The sequence below is a fragment of the Acomys russatus genome, chromosome 9 (genome assembly GCF_903995435.1).
Source record: "Acomys russatus chromosome 9, mAcoRus1.1, whole genome shotgun sequence".
Classification (NCBI taxonomy): Eukaryota; Metazoa; Chordata; class Mammalia; order Rodentia; family Muridae; genus Acomys; species Acomys russatus.
In genome coordinates, this window is record NC_067145.1 from 478,354 (window position 1) to 499,129 (window position 20,776).

Below are 20,776 nucleotides of genomic sequence, written 5' to 3' on the forward strand. Positions count from 1 at the left end.
CTGGGATACATGAGACCCTGTTTAAAAAGAAATGGATTTAGCTGGGCATGGTGGCTCATGCCTGTAATCCCAGTCCTCGGCCGCAGAGGCAGGCAGGTCTCTGTGACTTTGAGGCCAGCCTGGACTATAAAGTGAGTCCAGATCAGCCAGGGCCACACAGAGAAAAGCAAATAAACAAACAAACAAACAAAAAGAAAAGAAAAGAAATGGTGTATTCTTGTATACACAGCTACATACAGTTGTTTTTTTTCCATCTGTATTTTAGTTACCAAGGGTAGTTATTTTCTAGGCAAACAACAGCAGCCAGTGCGTATCTTTCATTTTAATACTGTTATTTTTATACAGTGTCTTAAAATGTCAAAATTGCTCTGATATTTTGGGGAAAACTGCCAATAATAGTTTAGGTGAGTTCTTTTCTTGTGTAGCTGATGTCTCTCAGGAAAAACTAATTATCTTTATAAATGCTAGCTCTTGCTTTCATTATCTGGGTAGCCGGAGGCCTACATGATTTTCCTGTTGTTTGATTCACCTTTGCATACTAAACTCTAAGTAATTATAAGTATTTAATGTCTTGGATTTGTTGCTTTTAATCAATGTTTTTAATTCTTAATCACAGTCAAATTCTCAGCAGCACTTGCATTGCTTTTGTTTATTTCTGAAGGATTTAATGTGATATTAATGGTCTGATTTCTTGAATTGTAGGCTCTTGACATACAACTATTTTTGTAAATTCTAGGCATCTAACATCCTGCCGGCTTTCTTTGACCATTGGTATGATGTTTGTAGAGTTCTGATGCTTCGTGCATATATATATGCAATTATATAGCAATGGCAGTAATTACTTAAAATATTTGTAGAAGTTCATCCTGGGCTCCGATGCCTGGCTCCGGTTTCTGAACACTTCACTTGGGCCACTGAGACCATATGTAGGTGCTGATGGCCTCCAAGGTTTGTTTTGAAGTGGCAGCTCTCAGCCTAGGGGTCAAGCGGTCTAGATTCCTAGGATTCAAATCTCGTTCACAGTCACTGTGACAGCTGGTCCAGACCCCACAAAACTGTTCTCCCCGTAACTGTTAGAAGGACTCACATAGCACCAGTCAGCTAGCAGAAGCTTTTCTCTATGCCTTCTCCTGTGAGGCACTTGGTACTTTCCCTTTTCTCTTTTCCTTTGTGCTGCTGGTTTGAGCCCAGGGCCTGTTGAAGCACCAAGCTGCATTCCTAACTATTTCTACTTTTTAAAAAGTTTCTCTATAGACTAACTATGGGAGCAAAGTTTAATCTTGGTTAAAATATTAGGGGAACTTATTTTCAAATATTTATGAATACCCATTCTATTTTTCTGCGTAAAACCTATTGACTGAACATGAAAAATAGTCTTTCCTTCCACCTACTATAAGAACCATATAGACTGAATGAAATGGCCATGAGAGCTACACTCTTAGATTCACAGACTCTTGGTAGAAAGTCTTTTTAGACTGCATTTTCACGTTGAAAGAGGGATTGGGTCTTGATCTTTTTCCCTCTTTTCTCCTCTTTGTCTGATACAGGAAAAGTGCAAGAAACTTCAACTTGCCAATGTGCAAAGCTGCAGGAACTACAGTAGTGGAGGTGAGAAAAGAGGCTTCTGAATTAGTGTTGTTAATTATTTTGCATTAGTCTTCTGGAGGACAAACAAGGACAGTTATATTGTTTTATTTCACATATGGAGAGACTCTGTCTAATATATAATTTAATGTAATAGCAGCTTTCTGGTCAACTATGAGCTCACTAGAATGCTGTGCTGTCTTAGGAAATCTACTTAGCTTTTAAAAGTCATTTGGGTTTTGGATAAATTAAGATGAAAATCCTAAGACAAGCTGATAGACAGGCATGTACCACTTAATGACAAGAAATCATCTGAGAATACGTAGAGAAATAATTTTGCTGCTGGACAGATGTAGAATGATTTGTGCCAACCGAGGTAGGGACATTATCACTTAGTTGTATGGTCTTATGGGATGACTGTCATCTCATTTGTTGTTATATGTGGTTCACTACTCTATATGGGTGATGCTGGGAGTTCTTTAACAGAGGTTGTTGCACAAAGGGCTACTGTAATGTGTTTCTGCACGGCAGCTGAGGACAGGCATTGACTGACATCTTTGGGCATCTTCGCATTTGAAAAAGGCTTGGGCGGCTTCAGAGACCTTTTAGATTTAAGGATCTGGGAAAGAGATGGGTGCTTATACCAACTGCCTGCCTTTTGGGTTATGTATGTATGAAGGAGACCTCAAAATGATTCTCAATTTGGCTTTGAGGATCACTTTGGAACCAGATGTTAGTGGGAGTTTGACACAGCCTTCCTTTGGGAGCACTTTGTAGGAACCCACTTTGGGATGTGAAAACATGAATATATGCTCCTAGTTTTTTCGCCCCATGGTCATGTTGTGTGACATCTTTTGTATCGCACTTGGGTTTACCTACAGTTGGCTAGGGTGTTACGTCATGGAGACACTACAAGAATAATACTTTCTCAGAGAACATGACACATACTGTGTCCTCAGTGATGGGGGATGTGGCATTTCCCATCCATTTTTATTTTGCAGTGGTCTTTTTGTATTGTATGCATCAAAAAATGGATAATGTGACTTACCTTGTCTGTGTATCTTGTTTCATAGTTATTGAATAATCTTAAGGACAGCACTGTGGCACACATCTGTAGCATTACCGAAAAAAGAATGTCTTGGTTAGGGATTCTAGTACTGACAAAACACCACAACCAAAAGCAATTTCAGGAGGAAAGAGTGTTTATTTCACCTTATAGCTTGTAGTCCATCATCCAGCAAAGTCAGGACAGGAACTCAAGGCAGAAACCTAAAGGCAGGTACTCAAGCAGAGGGCATGGAGGAGTAGTGTTTATTGGCTTGCTCCCCATGGTTTGCTCAGCTAGCTTTATTGTACAACTCAGAACCACTTGTCCAAGACAGGGCCTCCCCCAGTCATTAATGAAGACTTGCCTAAGAGTCCCTCTTCAGGTGCTGGAGTTAAAGACACTGGCTACTCTTCCAGGGGACCAGGGTTGGATTCCCAGGATCCACGTGATGACCCACAAGCATCTGTAACTCCAGTTCCAGGATACCTGCAGGCAGTGCACACACACATGGTACACAATATACATATAGGCTTGGCCACCCATATACTACTACTACTACAACTGCATAAAAATATTTTCTCTTCCTAGATGTGTCTAGGTTTCTGTCAAACTGACAAAACCCAGCGAGCCCAAAGGCCTACCACATAGCTTAACATAATGGAAAGTTTAACACTGGGTTTGCACACTTCTACAAATCTACCAGAAGTTGGCATTATCCTAGGTGGAGTTCCCCTTTAATTTTTGTCCTACTATAATCCTATTCTTTTCAGCAACAGTTTTCTTATAGGAGTGAAAACAAACTTTCTAGTGTCCAAGAGACATTGTAGACAGCTTGAGAGGGTCTGTGATTATAAGAAGAGAAAGTTAATAAACTGAGTCTGCAGGCAGGCTGTCCCTCCCTGTTCCAGAACAGAAATCTCCACTGTATTCTGGCACTCTATCCTTGCTGACTCAGAACCTGGTCTGGTAACTCCCGTGTTTACCTACATCATGGAATGGTTTCTCCAACATTGCTGGATTAAAAGCTGAATCCAGATGTGGTGCTGGAGAGATGGCTCAGGGGCTAAGAGCACCAGCTGCCCTTCTAGAGGTTCTAAGTTCTAAGCACCCACGTGGCAGCTCACAAGAGTCTATAACTGAAGTCCTATGGGATCTGATGCCTTCTTCTGGTGTGTATATATGCAGACAAAACCCCCATGTCCTTAATTAATTAACTAATTAATTAATAATTAATAATTAACTAAAAAGAATCTAGATTCAATTCATATACCATTCTGTCTGAGTAATTTAAGCTGAACAGCCTGAAACAATAGGAGTATTTTAAGCTTACCTCCTCTGTATGCTTTCTATAAAGGGTCCACACACATAGATTAATGTACAACTCTGTTCTCAAACGTAGAAAATATTTTGGAATTGAAAAATTTAACTTTAAAATCTTCACATTGTGAAATTTTATTGTAACTTTCTGATGTTTGCATTACTCCAAGTCTAGTGAGAACCCCAGAACTGTGCTTTCTCATTCTCTTCTGTGTTCTGTTATGTCCACTATCTTTCTTGCCCTTTGGATTGCTAGGCTCCTTCTCTTCTAGGCCATGTGACCGTGTTTTGTGAATGGGAAAGGGTACTTGGGAATTCATCAAAAGTGCGGTGTTTAAATGAGACTGGAAAGATCACTACATGTTCATATTATTCTGGATATGAAATATTGACCATGATGCTAACTAAAAGTGTTGCATTCCGGTCACTGTACTCTCTTTTTGTGCATTGTTATTTCCACGTGCATCGCTAAGGGGAGTCACAATAGAATGGCAACATTTGCTCTTTTCTATTATGTTATATAAATACTTCAAGTCACCATAAATGGATAAAGTTTCAAACTCTTGGATGATATTGAACCTCCAGGAATATAGATCATTTTAGTGCCATCAGAACCAAGAAGGTGTATAGGGTTGGTTTTGTTGTTCTTGTTGTGGAGTGTATTGGAAGCTTTTTTTGCCACCTGTACTATCTACCTTGAAGTTGACTCGGAAGCCATTCTTTGAGCAGTAGCCCTTTGAATTCACACAGTGTTTTTCTTGGATTCTGCTCATCTATTGAGTTTTTTTTTTTGTTGTTGTTTTGTTTATGTTTTCCCCTAAATCCAGTGACTGGACGTCACTCTAATACTGTGAACAGTGTCTTCCGCAGTGGGAGCTATTGCCATGGTAGATAGCAAAGACAAATATAATTGTCTTAACTCTTCACAGCCCAAGCCATCCGAGGGCACATGATCATCCTGCCTTCATCTAGCAAGTATTTGAATTCTGTAAATCATGCACCTACACAATGTTCAATTATTTAACAGTTCACTTATGATAGGTCTTTTATGCAAAGAAACAAACCAGCATGTTTATGAAACCAAGAAAATCAAGTTGCCCTTGATATTAATTGTTTTTACCTTATGTACATATCAGTTTTGCTTTAGGGGATGTGTTTTCTGTTTCTGATGCATTCTATGCAAACTGACATACGGAAGCAAAGAGGCGAAGGTGATATGTGAATACATCACATGCATCTTTCTGAAAAGCACAACCACTTGAGTGCGTCGCCATGGAGCTGCAGCCTACTCAGTTCTGGTCATGTCTGTCTGCCCCTGCGAGGGAGCTGGGTGATTATTTGAGAGAAACAGTAAAAGGGGGTACACATGTTGGCACACAAGCCCTGAAAGATGTTTCTCTTTTCAGCCCAGACTGTTATTTCTGGACCTCCCTCTCTCTGAGTGGGTGATGTCCCTTCTGATGAACTTCACAAGCCGATGAGTAAAACCAGCCCACAGTGACTCCTGGGTGTTCACTGCATGTGTATAACGAGGAGCAGCAAGGGCTGTCTAGTTTTCTAGGCTGTCTTGTTTGGGACTCTTATCAACCTCCTTGGGACACCTGCCCCAGTCTTTGGAGTGCATAGCACTCTCAATCCTGCTCTTTTCTCTATTGTTTTTTTTTTTTTTTTTCTTTTTTCAGGCTTAACATGGAAAGCGTAGAGGAGGGTTGAGAGGTCTTCATTAGGAGACTGTTGATAATGCAGCCTGCAGTGCATACTGCCAGCAAAGGTTGTCTGACTCAGCCACCGAAGGCTGCCAATGCTGCCTGGGACTGAAATAACCTGGCTGTTTTTTTTTTTTAAGTGTGTGTGTGTGTGTGTGTGTGTCAGTGCCATCAGCCTGTGCTTAAGTTGGTGTTATCCAACAAAGATTTACACAATGCTCTTTCAGCCATTTTTGACTTTTAGTTTCAATAAATATAGTGATATTCACAAACTCATTTCTAGTACATGCTATTTATATTTAGACATATTGATATAATTGCCTATTGAAAGAATTGTTTTATTTGCAAGATAATAGATACATACAAATGTCAATATGCCACTGCTTAGCTTACAAAGATTGAAGACCTATGAATTATCTATTTGAAGAGAAGAGCCTGCCTTCCTCCTAGAGGCAACTACTATCAGGATAGTTATGTGTTTTCAGTCTCCCTCTTTTTAAAACTCTGTGTCATAAGAAGATATAAAAATTGTTTTCTGAAAAGATATGGTAAGGATTCTTTCTGTTATATCTGTAAGAGCAAAGCTTTGAAAACTGTGACTTCATGTTCTATACCACTGACAGACAACCCCATATCTTTTTAGGAGGGTGACTTGAGGACTTGAGAGAAAGATTAGGGGGACATCTGCCATCCTCTAAGCTGACACATGTTATGTCTGGGTAGAGAGTATGGAAAGACGAAGATTATGATATAAATGATGTCACAAAGTTATGCTTCATATGCATATTCTCCACAAGGCCTGTGAATGTTACTGTAAGCAGAGGGCACAATGGTCCCTCCTGAGCCCAACTCTGCTGCAGTGTCCATCATCCTTCCTGCTCCATCTGTATCTCCATCTCTTCCTTACCCATTTTATCTTGAGACAAGTACCAGATACTATTTCTCAGTGCTGTTTAAGACAAGTTCACTGGTGCTCAGAAATTCTAGCATGGCTAGTACTTCTCCCGGTGCTGCAGATTCATCGGTGGACACAGCGGAGAGAGAGGTCTCTACCCACAGGGAACTTTCATTCTGATGGTCCAGACAGATCAGGAAGAATAAATAGGAAAATGGATAACCTATAATAATGTTAAAGAGTAATGAGAAAAGGAGTATGAAATGTCAAGGAAAGAAACAATTCATTAACAAAGTGTTCAGGGAAAAGCCTTGTTTTGATGACCTCTTTTTCTTGTTTTATGAGACAGACTTTCTCTGTGTAACAACCCTGACTATACTAGAACTCATTTTGTAGACCAGGATGGCCTTGAACTCACAGAGATCCACCTATCTCTTCTCCCAAGCTCAGGGATTAAAGGCACATGTTACCATGCTCAGGCATGATTTAAAAATTTTTTAACCATTATTTTTATTTTATGTGAATTCAGACTGTCTTCAATGGACCGTAACGGACAAAAATGGTATAAACAGAATGACAACAGCAAAAATAAAATTTTTGCCCCCATAGGACAAATACCATGTTGAAGAATATTTCTAGACAGCTCCAGTTTCAAATGTTCACATTACACACAGGCAACAGTCGGTCAAACCTGTGCAGAATTCATTCACACAAACATCTCTGGCTTTTATGAGAACTTGGCTGAAATGTCAAACTTGACATTTTCAGTATGTGGATGCCCTTCATTCAGATCACTTTAGTATTAACCCCATGGAGCACTTTGAGTAAGTTAGCCAGCAAGAAGAACGAGAACAATAAAGAAACAGTGTATATTGCCAGACATGGTGGCACAGACCTGGAATCCTAGCACTCAGGAGGAAGTAGGAGGATTGCAAGTGTGATGGTAGCTTGGACTACACAAATGAGTTCAGGGCCAGCCTGAATGACACAGTAAGACCCTGTTTCAAAAACAAGAGTTGGGAGGCAGAAGGAGAAGAAACGAAATAGCATATTCTGATCCACTTGAATCTGCTCTTTTCATTTTTGCCAGCTGTGTGGAATACAAAGAGGAAAGTGGAAAGAACAGTTTGTTCTGACAAGCCAGGAAAGAGTCCTTTTCTATCACTAGACGGTCTCTGTGTACCTTGAGAACCTTTGCTCTGATGGCAGAATGCTGTTGAAAGCCTCGCTTCTCTTGGCATAGATGTGATAGTGATGGAGACCATACATATGGGTTACTTTGCTTTTAGATGCATTAACTTATGCATCATCTTCAATGTGCATTTATTTTCTTCATAAATTTTCAGTTATTTATGCTTTATTTTCATTTTCATTTTTTAAACCCAACAAAGCTACATGAGGTGTTTGTTTTAGGGTATTGAAATATTTGAAGATTGCTCATTTCCTTAAATTTTCATGACTGGTTGGCTTTTTAAAATTTGGATTCTAATGGAGATGTATTTAATGAAGACATTGTAGTCATCTACTTTATAAAATAACCTCAATAGTAAAATTACTATAGCATTAATAAATATAAAATAGAGACTTGGTGAATGCCTGCTATTTACTTCTTTTCTTTCTTAGTTACTCTTGTAGATTACTAAATATAAGTCTTAGCCTGATGACCATTAGCATGGAGAATAGCAGAATAGAAATGAGGCTCCTTGATGGTAAAGATAAATTAAACAAAATGCTAATCTTGACATTTTACTTCTTGTTGCTTGGTAACAGTGCACCAACTTTTGTGAGAGAGCCCCATTATCTCAGGGACAATGGATGCGGTTGCATTGTGTGGTAGAAACACCCATTATGGCACGTGATTTGTGGGCCATTATCCTCACAAAAGTTTGGTTCAGTTTCTCCTCATTGCTAGTTCAGAGATCCTGAAAGACAAAGTTATTTTAATAATATATAATTTTTTGATGGATTGGTGAGTTTGTTCTAGCTCTTTTCAGCTTTTCACTTTGTAACTATTTATAACTTTTCTAGGCTTTACAAATTTCTGTTTTAATGCCTTGCACATATAAATCTAGGTATTTAAGTGTTATTAGTGTAAATATGCTGTTTTAGTGGTTATTAACAGGCATCTTTTATCTTTGACCACATGGAGAAGGAGGGCAGGATTCTTTATCTTATGAACAATGGTCACGACGTAGCCCTTACCTTTCTTTGGTATACAGTGTTCCTATTTTAGTAACTACTTCAATAGATCAGAAGAACAAAACTTGTCAAGCTGTGATTTGTTTTAAAAGAATGGCTGAATCATATTGTATTTAGCTATATTTTTCTCTGTACTGTTTTCTATATGGTATAATTATGATTTAAAACAAAACTTATATAACCTGTGGCCTATTTTTGTACTACCTAAGAGCTAAAAATGTTCCTTCAGTTTTAGTGTTTTTTTTTAAAGATCAAGAAAACTACATGGACATGACAGTGTATTGCTCACAGGGGATTACAGGAAACAGTAACTGTTGACATAAAAAGGTTTGAAGACTCTTAATTATACCTTAATTTCCAGTTTTTTAAAAAAAAATCTGCAAGTAGAACAATATGATAGGCAGATTTGGGCCCAGGGGTCCCGCTCAAACTAAGGCACCAGCCAAGGACAATACAGGAGGTAAACTTTAAACCCCTTCCCAGATCTAGCCAATGGTCAGAATATTCTCCACAGTTGAGTGGAGAGTGTGATACGACTTTCTCACGTACTCTGGTGCCTCACATTTGACCATGTCCCCTGGAGGGGGAGACCTGGTGGCACTCTGAGGAAGGACAGCAAGTAGCCAAGAAGAGACTTGATACCCTATGAGAATATACAGGGGGACGTAATCCCCCTCAGGAACAGTCATAGGGGAGGGGAATAATGGGAAAATGGGGGGGGGGAGGAATGGGAGGATACAAGGGATGGGATAAACATTGAGATGTAACAAGAATAAATTAAAAAAAAATCTGAATATATTAACCATCAGTCAGTATTATGCCTTTCAAAGCCAATGAACATAGGTAGAATTGACACAAAATAATGATTGATGGCTGATGATACAGTCGCTGTATTTATAGCTGTAGAGATTAGCTGCAGGATTTGCAGGCTTGTTTTGGGGTACCCCTCAGGAGAGGATGATTTATATGTCGGAGAGGAAGGAGCCCAAGCTAAGGAAATGCCTCCATGAGATCCGGCTGTAAGGCATTTCAATTAGTTATCAATGGGGGAGAGCCCAGTGCGTTTTGGGTGATGACATCCCTGGGCTGGTGGTCCTGAGTTCTATAAGAAAGCAGGCTGGCAAGCCAGGGGAAGTAAAACAGTAAGCAGCACTCCTTGGAGACCTCTGCATGAGATCCTGCCTCCAGGATCCTGCTGGGTTTGAGTTTTGTCCTGACTTCCTTTGATAATGAACAGCAATGTGGAAGTGTAAGCCCAATAAACCCTTTCTTCCCCATCTTGCTTTTCAGTCATGGCATTTTGTCATAGCATAGAAACCTTAACTAAGACAATCCCCTAACTGAAGACACCAGCACTTACTTCTGACTCAGGACTTTAAGGAAGTAAGCCAGAACGGACCTGGATGCTCCCTTCCTGAGGGCTGGCTTTTACCAAATCTTGAGGTGCTATGTGAGCTGCAAGGGGGAAAAGCAATTACTTGTCCTACAACAACCCTCTCCCAAATGACTGGCTTGGCAAGGGGACCCTAATGTTGCAATAGTGACGATTTTATTTTTGAGGTAACCAACAGCTGTTTAACTGGAGCTGGGTCCCACTCAATGTTGGGAATTCATATAGCACCCCCCAACCTTGATCCTTCTTAGGACTGTTGTTCTTACTAACTTGGTGATGTCATCATGCCTGGCCAGAGTTTTTACATTTTTTAACCTTTATTTTTAATAAAGGTTTTGTAATAAAGGCAGTTTTACCTTCGTGCATGTCTGTGCATCATATGCATTCAGTGCCTACAGAGGCCGGAAGAATGCATCGGATCCCCAGGAACTAGAATTAGAGATGTTTGTGAGTTGCCATGTGGATGTTGGGGGAGTTAACCTGGATCCTCTGGAAGAACAACATTCTTAACTGCTAAGCCATCTTTCTAACCTATGGGTAGGGTTTTTAAAAATATTTTTTGTTTAGAATTTTATACATGCATATTACGTCTTTTGATCAAAAGATCAATTCCTCTTTTGATCATTTCCTCTACTCCAATTCCTTCCGTATCTTCCCTTTGCTTTTTCCTCCTACCATCACACACTTAGTGCCGTCTGTATGGCACTTACTGGAGAAAGGGTAGCCTCTCAGACCACAGCAATCTGCCTAGCAGCTTTTGGTTAAGATTGCTCTTTAAAGACAAGCTCTTCTTCCACTTTTGGGTCCAGCATACAAAGAGCTTGGAAGTGAACATTTCCCATAGCCATTAAAAGAATCAGTTGAAAAAAGAATAAATCAACATCATCAATAGTCATCTTTAATTCTTCAGAGAGACAAACCACTGCCCTCAAATGAGGGAACAAACAGAACCACAGAGTCCTGAACAGAAGCCTTCTTGGAAGCTGTCCTTGGGTTAGGAGAACCTAAACACAGTGGGTGGACTGTTAGTGGCCCATTCTTAGAAGAGACCCTACATTTTTATAGTTTGAACTCCATTCATAAAATTAAGACTGCTTTATATAGTTTTAAGCAAATAAAACATTAAATGTGTTTTGCAGAGCCTCCAAAAATTTCCCCAAAGAAAAATATATTGTTATAGTAAAATTTATATTAACAAACAAATCTATTGTTTTATCTTCATATTGTTTTTTATCTTCACTATTTTTTCTGATGCTTTATGAGATATATTTCTTTGATCACTCCACCATGCGCTCCCACATGCGCACACACATTTTTAAAAGTTCTGGCAAATATATGTTGCTACATTCTCATCTCCAAAAGTAATGCCCACAGTGACATATAAAAGAATAATTTTGAGCTTTTGACAACATGAATATGATATTTTAAACACATTTATGATAATTTGGTAGGGAGAAATACTGTCTTATAGTTTTAACTTTGTGCCTTTCATGACAAGTGAAAGTGATTATTGGATTTTTATTAACTATCCTGTGCTTGCTTGCTTTTTTTTTTTTTTAATGACTTCTGTGAATTTATGTGTAGAGAACTATTATCTGGCTTGCTTTGGTGTAGCAGCCATGTCACTGTCACATCTGGAGGACAGTATTCCACAGCACTTCTTCCCCAGCCTCTGGTTCTACCTCTGCTTTTTTTCAGTGGTGTACCCTGAACCTTCATGGGCAAAGAGACTGATATAAGTGTCCCATCTACCGCCAAGCACTCGCCGTTGCTTATCCTCAGTGTATTGTCTAATTAAGAGTTTCTGCATTAACAGCTGCCTGCTGGAAAAAGCCTCTCTGACCAACATTGAGAGCTGCACAATGAATTGTATAAGTATAAAGGTGTAGAAGGAAGTTTGACAATTCAGCCATTTGGCAGTAAGATCCCCCCAAATTCCATGACCTCTCCAGTCACGGGCTTCTCACCAGGTTTACTCAGTACCACGAATTCCATCCTGTAGCATGTGGCTCAGTGAGAAACCAGTTGGTTAGGTACCCAACCCTTCCAAACACCCCACTCCATCTACAACAGTCACACTACTACTGCCCCTTGGCAAGTCAGTACTGTAATACTCAGGATCCAGCCTGGGTAAGACCATTCATGTCTTCTCTTTCCTAGGAGTCTCCATGTTACTTTAAAGCACTATGAATGCTCTCCAGCTGGGGCCAACTGGTCTTGAATCTCCCATTTAGATGAGAAATTGTTTCAGAGGGAGAGTGATAAGGTTCAGGAGTATGGTTGGTGCACATGTCCATGACACTTGGAGTCTGAATTTAGCATTCTGGAGAATCTTCCTGTCTGTCTGCTTGACCACCAAAATTGAAAAAAAAAAAAAAAAAAAGTTAGAAGTAAACATGGAGAGCAGTGGCCATGGCCAACAGCTGTTCCTATGGAGCCTGTTCCCCAAATACAATGCCAGTCCAGTGCTCTGCTGCTTCTGTATTTGAAGTCAGTTCTCGCTCACAGTTTCTCCAGCAGTCATCTGGATGCAGAGGAGAATAGATTCCGTTCACACAAAGAAAAGATGACCAGAGGGTATTATTTTTAACACGACATGATGGTTTCGTAATCTTTACCTATAATATCTCCTGATATGCTTATTAAGTAAATACTGTGGCTGCCATAAACCAAGGAGGATCTTAGAAAACCATCTTGCTGCAAAGGGGACAAAAATTCCATTTCCTCTTTTAGTTAACAAACAACTTCTGGCCCATTTATCAATTTATCCCATGCTTGTGTTAAGAATTTAGCTTGAAAAAAAAAAAAAAAAAGAATTTAGCTTGGTCTTTTAAAATCATTCCCACTAAAAATAATACTGGCTTTCCTCACTCCTTTCAGAGACCTTGTCTAAAATGCTATTTTTCTCCACTTCAAATATAGATCAACTTTACAAGTACTGAGGGGATAAATTAGGACTTTTGTAAGATTATTTCATATTTTTAATTAACTGTGTGTTTTATTTTTAAGGCGTTAATATTCGGGGTGTGTTGCTATTGTTCATAAATATCTCTGAATGAAGAAAGCATTGTACAGTCATGGCTTTTATAAATGATTTTAGCATAAAGTATGTGAGAGGAAAAACAACAAACATGTCTCATTGATCTCTTCAGTGCCAGTGGTTCTGTTTCTCTTAAGTCATTTGCATACAGCAGTTGCAGTTAGTTTGAGCATGCCACACAGGGCAGCCTACTAAAATTAGAATGTATTCAAATATGCCAATGGCCTGTGGCTAGTCCTCTAGAGCAGTCCAGGTGCACAGTCATTGATAAGAGCAAGAGAAGTTAACTGCCACAATTTAAAGTTTCTCTTCATGGAGAAAAGGAATAGTAGTCAAAAGAAGCTGTCCTAGTGACATTAGCTAAGGTGGACTTGTGGATTTTTTTCAAGAATGAAGAAAATCACACTTTTGTTGTTATTCAAGTGAGCAGTTGTCACTCCTGATACTCTTTCCAAAATTATGTTCGTTGTGACATATAATTAAACATTTTAACCTTTTTTTCTGATCCCTCCCATTCCTATGCATCCCGAAATCTTTCCCAAGTAACATCTTTCCGCATTCCACGAATAGCTTCCAACCTTTTTGTCCTCCATGTCCTGGCCCTGACAGCCCTACTGCCTAGAATGTCATCTCTGATCTCTTCACGCTGCCCTTTCTGTTCTCTCCATGGAGCTGTCCCCATCACAACATTCCTTACTGCTCTATGAAAGTCTCGAGTACCCTGTATGACCCCATCATAACTCACCTCTGTATCGCCAGCGTATGGCATAGTGAGTCTCCCATGACAGATGCTCATTAAGGGATGTTTCATTTTCTGAGCCAGACATTTTACAATACAAGCACCACTTCCCAAGCTTAGAAATGCTCTGCCCATTCTGCTCGTTTGACATCATTAACATGCCTTGTGTAAGGAAGTAAAAATGTGCTTTTCTCATTGGCCCTTTCTGGCGGCTTTGTATTTGAGGCTGCTGTCAGGTCAAGACGCAATGTGTGCTCCCAGATGTTCGTAATTCCCTTCATTATAACTGTGACCAGCTTCCTCTGACTTCCCTGATGTCATTTTATCTTCAGGTTTAATGCTTGCTGGAAGAGATAGTGTATCTTGCTTAGGAGACGTAGTATTCAGCTAAGGTAGAGCGAGCCCTAATGTTAGTTAATGAGGTATGTAAAGGCTATAGATTGGTACGTAAGCTGCCCTTGTGAATCCAACTGCGTTGTTAGTCAGGAGAAAATTGGTGTACCAAGTACCAAGAGTGGGAGGGAGATAGACTGCGTGACACAGAACTAAAATCATGTGTTGCATTTAGTAGCGTGTGTCCAGTAATAGGAAACAGATTGATCTGGTGTGTCATTGACCTAGAATAACTAAAAACACTGCCTAATAGTGTGTATCCTGTATGGACTTCTTTACAGAATTTTCAGGATATAAAGCCAACTTACAACCTGGGACGTTTAGGATTATTATTAAGCACCATTTACACCTTCACTTTCACATTTTAGAGATTGACCTTCCGTGGTTTACATAAGAATACAGTCTTCCTAGTGGACCCACATGAATCCTGAGCTGCCCATTGGCTACATCTATGTAGAGGACCTAGGTCCAGTCTATGCATGGTCCTTGGTTGGTGCTTCAGATTCCACAGGTCTCTCTGGGCCCTGTGTAGTTGGCTCTGTTGGTCTTCTTGTGGAGCTCCTGTCACCCCTAGATCTTTTTATCCTTCTCCCACTTTTCTGCTAGACTCTCCATGCTTAGCCCAATGTTTGGCTGTGAGTCTCAGCTCAAACCATTGTTGGGTAGAGCTTCTCAGAGAACAAATCTGATAGGCTCCTGTCTGTAAGCATAACAGAATATCACTAATAGTGTCAGGGGTTGGCTCTCTTCCATGGGGTAGGTCTTGGGTTGGGCCAGGCATTGGTTGCGCCTATCCTCAATCTCTGCTCTATCTGTTCTATCTTTATCTCTGCACATCTAGGAGGCAAGGTAAGTAGAGTGGAGGCTGTCTCTGATATGGGCTCTGTTGCTTGCTTTTTGATCACTTCCGTCTGGTGCGGCTGCCTTGCCTGGCCACAGGGGAAGAGGACAAATTCAGTCCTGATGCATTTGCAAGTTGGGGGTGAGTGGATAGGGGAAAGGGGAGGGAGGAGAAGAGGGAGAGGCCTATGCCCAGGATGTAAAATGAATAAATAAAATTTAAAAATTCATAATAAAGGTTGGAGAGATCGCTCAGAGGTGAAGAGCACAGGCTATTCTTCCAGAGGTCCTGAGTTCAATTCCTAACAACCACATGGTGGCTCATAACCATCTGTTATGCAATCTGCTGCCCTCTTCTGCCATGCAGGTGTACATGCAGGCAGAATACTATATGCATAATAAATAAATAAATCTTTAGAAAGTTCATAAAAAATACAAATTTAAATGTCTCAAGGCAAGAATTTAACACATTACTCCATATTTAGTATTCTCTTTGTAGCACTGTTTGTTGTCTTTTTTTTTTTTAAATCATAGAATGCTTAGCATAACGATCATGGGAACAAAAGTTTCTCTTACAATGTCTTGACACCATTTAGTTGTGTTGTTTTTAGCTGGTTGGCTTTCAGGCTAGCCTGGGATACACCATGTAGCTCAGGATGGCCCACTTCTGTCAGTCCTTCAATCTCACCTTCTCATGTGCTGGGATTATATGTAGGTGCCACTATACCTGGCTTATGTGTATCAACCAGCCAAACCTACTTTTCTTTAGTGAGTAAATTGGAGGGAGAAAAGGAAAGGGAGAAGTTATGATTAGATATTATAATCTAAAAAGTTAAAAAAGGTATAAAGCTTTAACTTAAATACCCCGTTGAGTTTCAGGGATTATCTGCAGATGTCATGTAGACACTGAGTTAAGATGGCCTTGCTTTCTCTAGTGGTGCTTAGATGTTCCCGTTGCTTACTGTAAAAATCTGGAGCCAAGCGATGATCACTGGAAAAGCTCATTGTACGGCTCTCCTGCTTATATTAAGGGACAGGCAGTTTGATCCTAATGCTCAAGTGGGGAATGTGATGGATGTGTATAGATTTCTCTGGGACTCAAAGATGTCATTTTAGAACTCAACCTACAGGGAGGAAAAATGGCATTTTATTCTGAGGACTGTTGACTTTTGGGTTTCATGGTGTTCTCACACTGAATCAGGAAAACCAAACATAACATTTTAATTTTTTACTGAAACAAACAGGACTGCACTTCCCTTGCTGCTCCACAGAAGCTAACGAGCAGAAGGATGATGGAAGCTCTGCTTTACCAAGAGCACTGAGGGATGTTATGTTCAGGGACGACTGAGTCACTCACAAGCTGGATTGGAGTCACACTGTTAGATTTAGCAACATTAACTGCGTTCTGGAAATGTTAGCGTTTAAACCGATTCTGCTGTGTAGGGTATGCATTGCTTTGTGTTCTTAGGTTATAAAAAACTTCAAGGATGATTAATAGCCCAGAATGGAAGAGACTGTCTTAAAGAATAACCTTGTAAAGTTTTGGTTTTAACCATTGAAGTTTCACTTGGCAACACCGTGAGTCTGTGGCTGGAAAGCACCACAGGCTTTCTCTAATCACCCAGCTTTCTGTAACTGTCCTCACTGAGCTCTGCCCTTATATTCATTCTGTTAGTTACTTCATGTCTCTCTGATGTTTCTGGAGTGTGTGATAATGGTGTAATTTCTTTTACTATTATCAACCTGTGTTTTTGAATGAAGATGTTAGAAGTATTTTATTCTTCTGGTTAAATGTGCTCCATGTAATTATTTCTCTGGATTTGTTAGAGACTTAATGAAGTTTTCATTTAGAGAAAGAAACGGCAAGTAAAAGTTGGACAATGAGAATATTGTTTGCATGTTATGAAAGCATACATTATGAAATTACACATTTAGCAAAGGCTGGCATTTTTTGTCAGATAAGTTATGAGCAGAATACCAGAACAGTGCATGATAGGGTGTTTGGGCTTGCTGTTAGGTATGATGGAAATAATGTTTATAACCTGTTTTTGCGTTACAAATTGATTCTAAATTACAAAAAAGCTGTTGGGATGTTTCACACTAATATTTCTCCTTTTTGGGTCAGTATGTCCTGCTTATGCTGTCAGCCATGATTGTAACAGATTGAATTAGTCTAAGCAGAACTCAAAAAGAGCTCCAACTGCTCCACTCATTTTCATTCGTAGTCCGCATTCTTAAACAACTCATATGTATAGTGGGAAACATTAGGCTGAAGGTGGCCACCCAGACTCTGAGGATGGCTAGCCAGTGGACAGAGCAAGTCTGCACTTTTGGATAGGGATGTCTTTGCGTTCCTTATGCCCATGGTTCACCAAAAACCTTTTGTTATGTTTTCAGCAAACACTGATACTATTTTAAGAATAAGAAGTCAGGTATCATTTTATGGTATTAGCCTTGATTGCTGCTCAACTTATAATTATCAGCCTACCTTACTTTCTAAACGAGGAGACACTGTTTTTCTTAGCTGTGCTTTCTGGCTTTGTATCATTCTCCTACTTGATAAGCATACTTTAATTTTTACTTATTTTGTTCCAGATATAAAGTAAAACATCATTTAATACCTAGAAAATGGGCAAGATAGCACTAGTTCATGGTATGGCTCTAAGAAAGAAAAGTGTACAGTGGAGGAAGGGCATGGATAGAGAATGATGCTATAAGAACAAATGTGACATTAAATACAAATTTAAGCACTTCCCATTATAGTTATTAGTGTCTAGGATCTAAAAGAAAATGCAATGATTAAGCAAAGGACGATATTATTGCTACTAAATCTAGGTGGAATTTTCTTAGGCATCCCTTTCCACTTTAAGTTTTTGAAAAAGCCCCAAAGTCTCTGGGCAGTACCCTAAATACAGTAAGCCATTGTCATGTAGTGGCCCCTTCAGTGATAGCAAAGGCTCCCCAGAAATCACATGATTCTACATTGTACCCCTCTTTTAGAAGTCCAGATTGAAATGAGGACACCAAGGAACAGAGGTGAAGGGACTGGCACAAGGTCAGACTATAGGGACATATACAGGAATGGACCCAAAAAGCCATCATCTCTCATGTTTGTTTTTCATGACAGATTTTGTTTCCTGATAATTTTATATTTGCCTATAATATATTCTATGTTCTTCCCCTTCTCTCATTCTTGTCTCTTATCTCTTGTGTCTTATCTGACTCTCATCCTCATCAACCCCACTCCCATCCCTGCCAGTCCCTTTCCCAGATTCATGATCTTTTCTTTTGTTTAGTGACCCATTCAGTTTAACTGGGGCCCTCTGTGTTAGCAAGCACACGCTCACAACAGCTTTGCATGCTTGTGCTGAGTCTGCGCAACAGTGGGCTTGGCTTCAGCCAGATAGGTGGTCCCTGTTCTCACTACTGAGCTATTTGCTATCAATAAATGCAGGGTGAGGAGTCACTGCCTTTAGTTGTTCCCTACTGGCCCTACCCCCCCCCCCCCGCCTCCTCCTCCCCCGCCCGGTTCCAACGGACAGTTCCAATTCAAGGTGCTTATTTTCATTGCACTGAAAAACATCTTAGTTGTAAGAAGGTAAACCTTGACTCTACAACTATGGTATTAAGATGTGGGCTTACTCCAGTGACATACTATTCTTGACCATTTAGCAGAGTGGTTAGGCTCCCTAAGTTTGGTTTTTCTTGATCAATCTTTTGGAGACCATTTGGAGGCATAAAATCTGAGATTGTTTTCTCTAATAGAAGCAGAAGTCTGTCCTCTTGCAATTGTTGGTTGTACCCTGGTCCTTGCTTGCTCTTTCACAGCAACACTGACCTCCCTAACTTCTCCACTTAACACCATGACAAAAATGGTTACAGGACAGAACCAAAGACCGGGAGCCTTTCAAACAGAGGTTTCTCTTCCACGGGAAGAGGTTAAAGGACTAGAAGTATGTGTGTGTGTGTGTGTGTGTGTGTGTGTGTGTGTGTGTGTGTGTGTGTGTTGTGTACCTACTGCAGTGTTCATTTGATTCCTAAAGAAGCACACCTCCGCCCCCCGCCCAAAGTTAAACCAAACAAAACCCATAGCACAGCTATTCTTAGGCTCTATAAGGCCTTCAAATATTTTTGTTGTTTCTTTCCTTTGCTTCCTCCATCTCCCCTCCCTTCCCTGAGACAGGGTTTTACTATGTAGCCTTTGTAGGTGTAGAACAGGCCATGTAGACCAGGTTCGTCTTGAACTCACAGAGATCCACCTGCCTCTGTGTCCCAAGTGCTTAGAATAAAGGCAGGTACCACTGCCACACCCACTTTTAATTTTAAATAAAAAAATGATTTGTTTATTTTTATATATATGGATACTTTTCCTGTATATTATGTCTGTGCACCACATGTATGTGTGAAGGCCAGAAGAGGCATCAGATTATCTAGGACCAGAGTTATAGACGGTTATGAGTTGCCACATAGGAATGGGACTTGGCCTCTGAAAGAGCCTCCAGTCCTGTTAACTGCTGAACCATCTATCCAGCACTTCTGTTTTTGTTTGTTTGTTTGTCATCTCTTTTCACATCAGGATAAGCTTCTAGACTGTCTCCTTCCTTGCTGAGTCTCACCTGTGCTTAGTTTGTACCTGTTGGTTTAAAGTGAATGAGCCCAATGTACATTTCCCCATTAAGTCTATATAAAACTCCTACTTGAGGGGCTTGATCTGGTGCTGTGTGAAACCACAGAGTGGCTTCTCTCCTGGCTTTCCTGTGCGCTGGTTGTCACAGATCAGCAAAGTTTTATTTTACGTGATAGGAACTGCAGGATGGTTGTACTGCCGTCCAGTTACATTTGTTCTTTGTTTGTAGCCACACATCCCAACTGCCAGTAAGCCATGGTGCATGCTATTGTGGACTGACCCACATCCTGTTCCCTCTCTTCATCTGCTGACATCGCTATCATTTTTCTTTTGGTGGCAATTTAGTGACTGTATATTTTTAAAAGAATACTGGGAAATAAAACCTTGAGTCTAGAAGTAGTTCCGAAAAATCAATATTTCTACTTAGAATTTGGCTTGTCCCCAAACATGCTAGTTCTGTCTTTTCTTCCTATGGCAAAAATAGAGGCAGAAAGGAATCGAGCTGCTCGGTCGGTTTCTTCTGCCTTCTGCCTAAGCAGTGAAGATTGTCCTTACTAATGCTGCTACTGCAGCAACAGCAGGAATAGACATATTCTTGAATCGCCTTCAGCACTTTGGACAAGACCAGGTCATTCCTCCTCCACGCCTTTAACCACCACCACCACCTTCTCCTTCTCTTCCTTCTCCTCCTCCTTTTCAAGATAGGGTTTCCCTGTGTAGCCCTGGCTGTTCTTGACTCACTTTGTAGACCAGGCTATCCTCAAACTCACAGTGATCCACCTACCTCTGCCCAAGTGCTGGGAATATGGGCATGTTACACTGCATCTGACAACATCTTCCATGTGTCCTACATCATACATGTCTGTATTGTGGGTCATTTTAGAATGTGAGCTGGTATGGCTGCCTATGCTATATTTACAAACTCATCAAAGTGAATGTCAGAGTAGGTCCTCCTGTCCCGTCCTTGTCCATATGGCAAGTGGGGCCCATTTCTC

The 20,776-nt window shown here is 40.2% G+C and overlaps 1 protein-coding gene across 1 annotated transcript in view; it reads left to right on the forward strand.

Moving 5' to 3' along the window:
• Positions 1-20,776, forward strand: part of Oxct1 (3-oxoacid CoA-transferase 1) — a 120,752-nt gene that overhangs the window by 26,434 nt on the left and 73,542 nt on the right. The window contains exon 7 of the mRNA XM_051150910.1: positions 1,548-1,608. Coding sequence (XP_051006867.1) covers positions 1,548-1,608 — 61 coding nt within the window. The remainder of the gene's footprint in view (positions 1-1,547; positions 1,609-20,776) is intronic.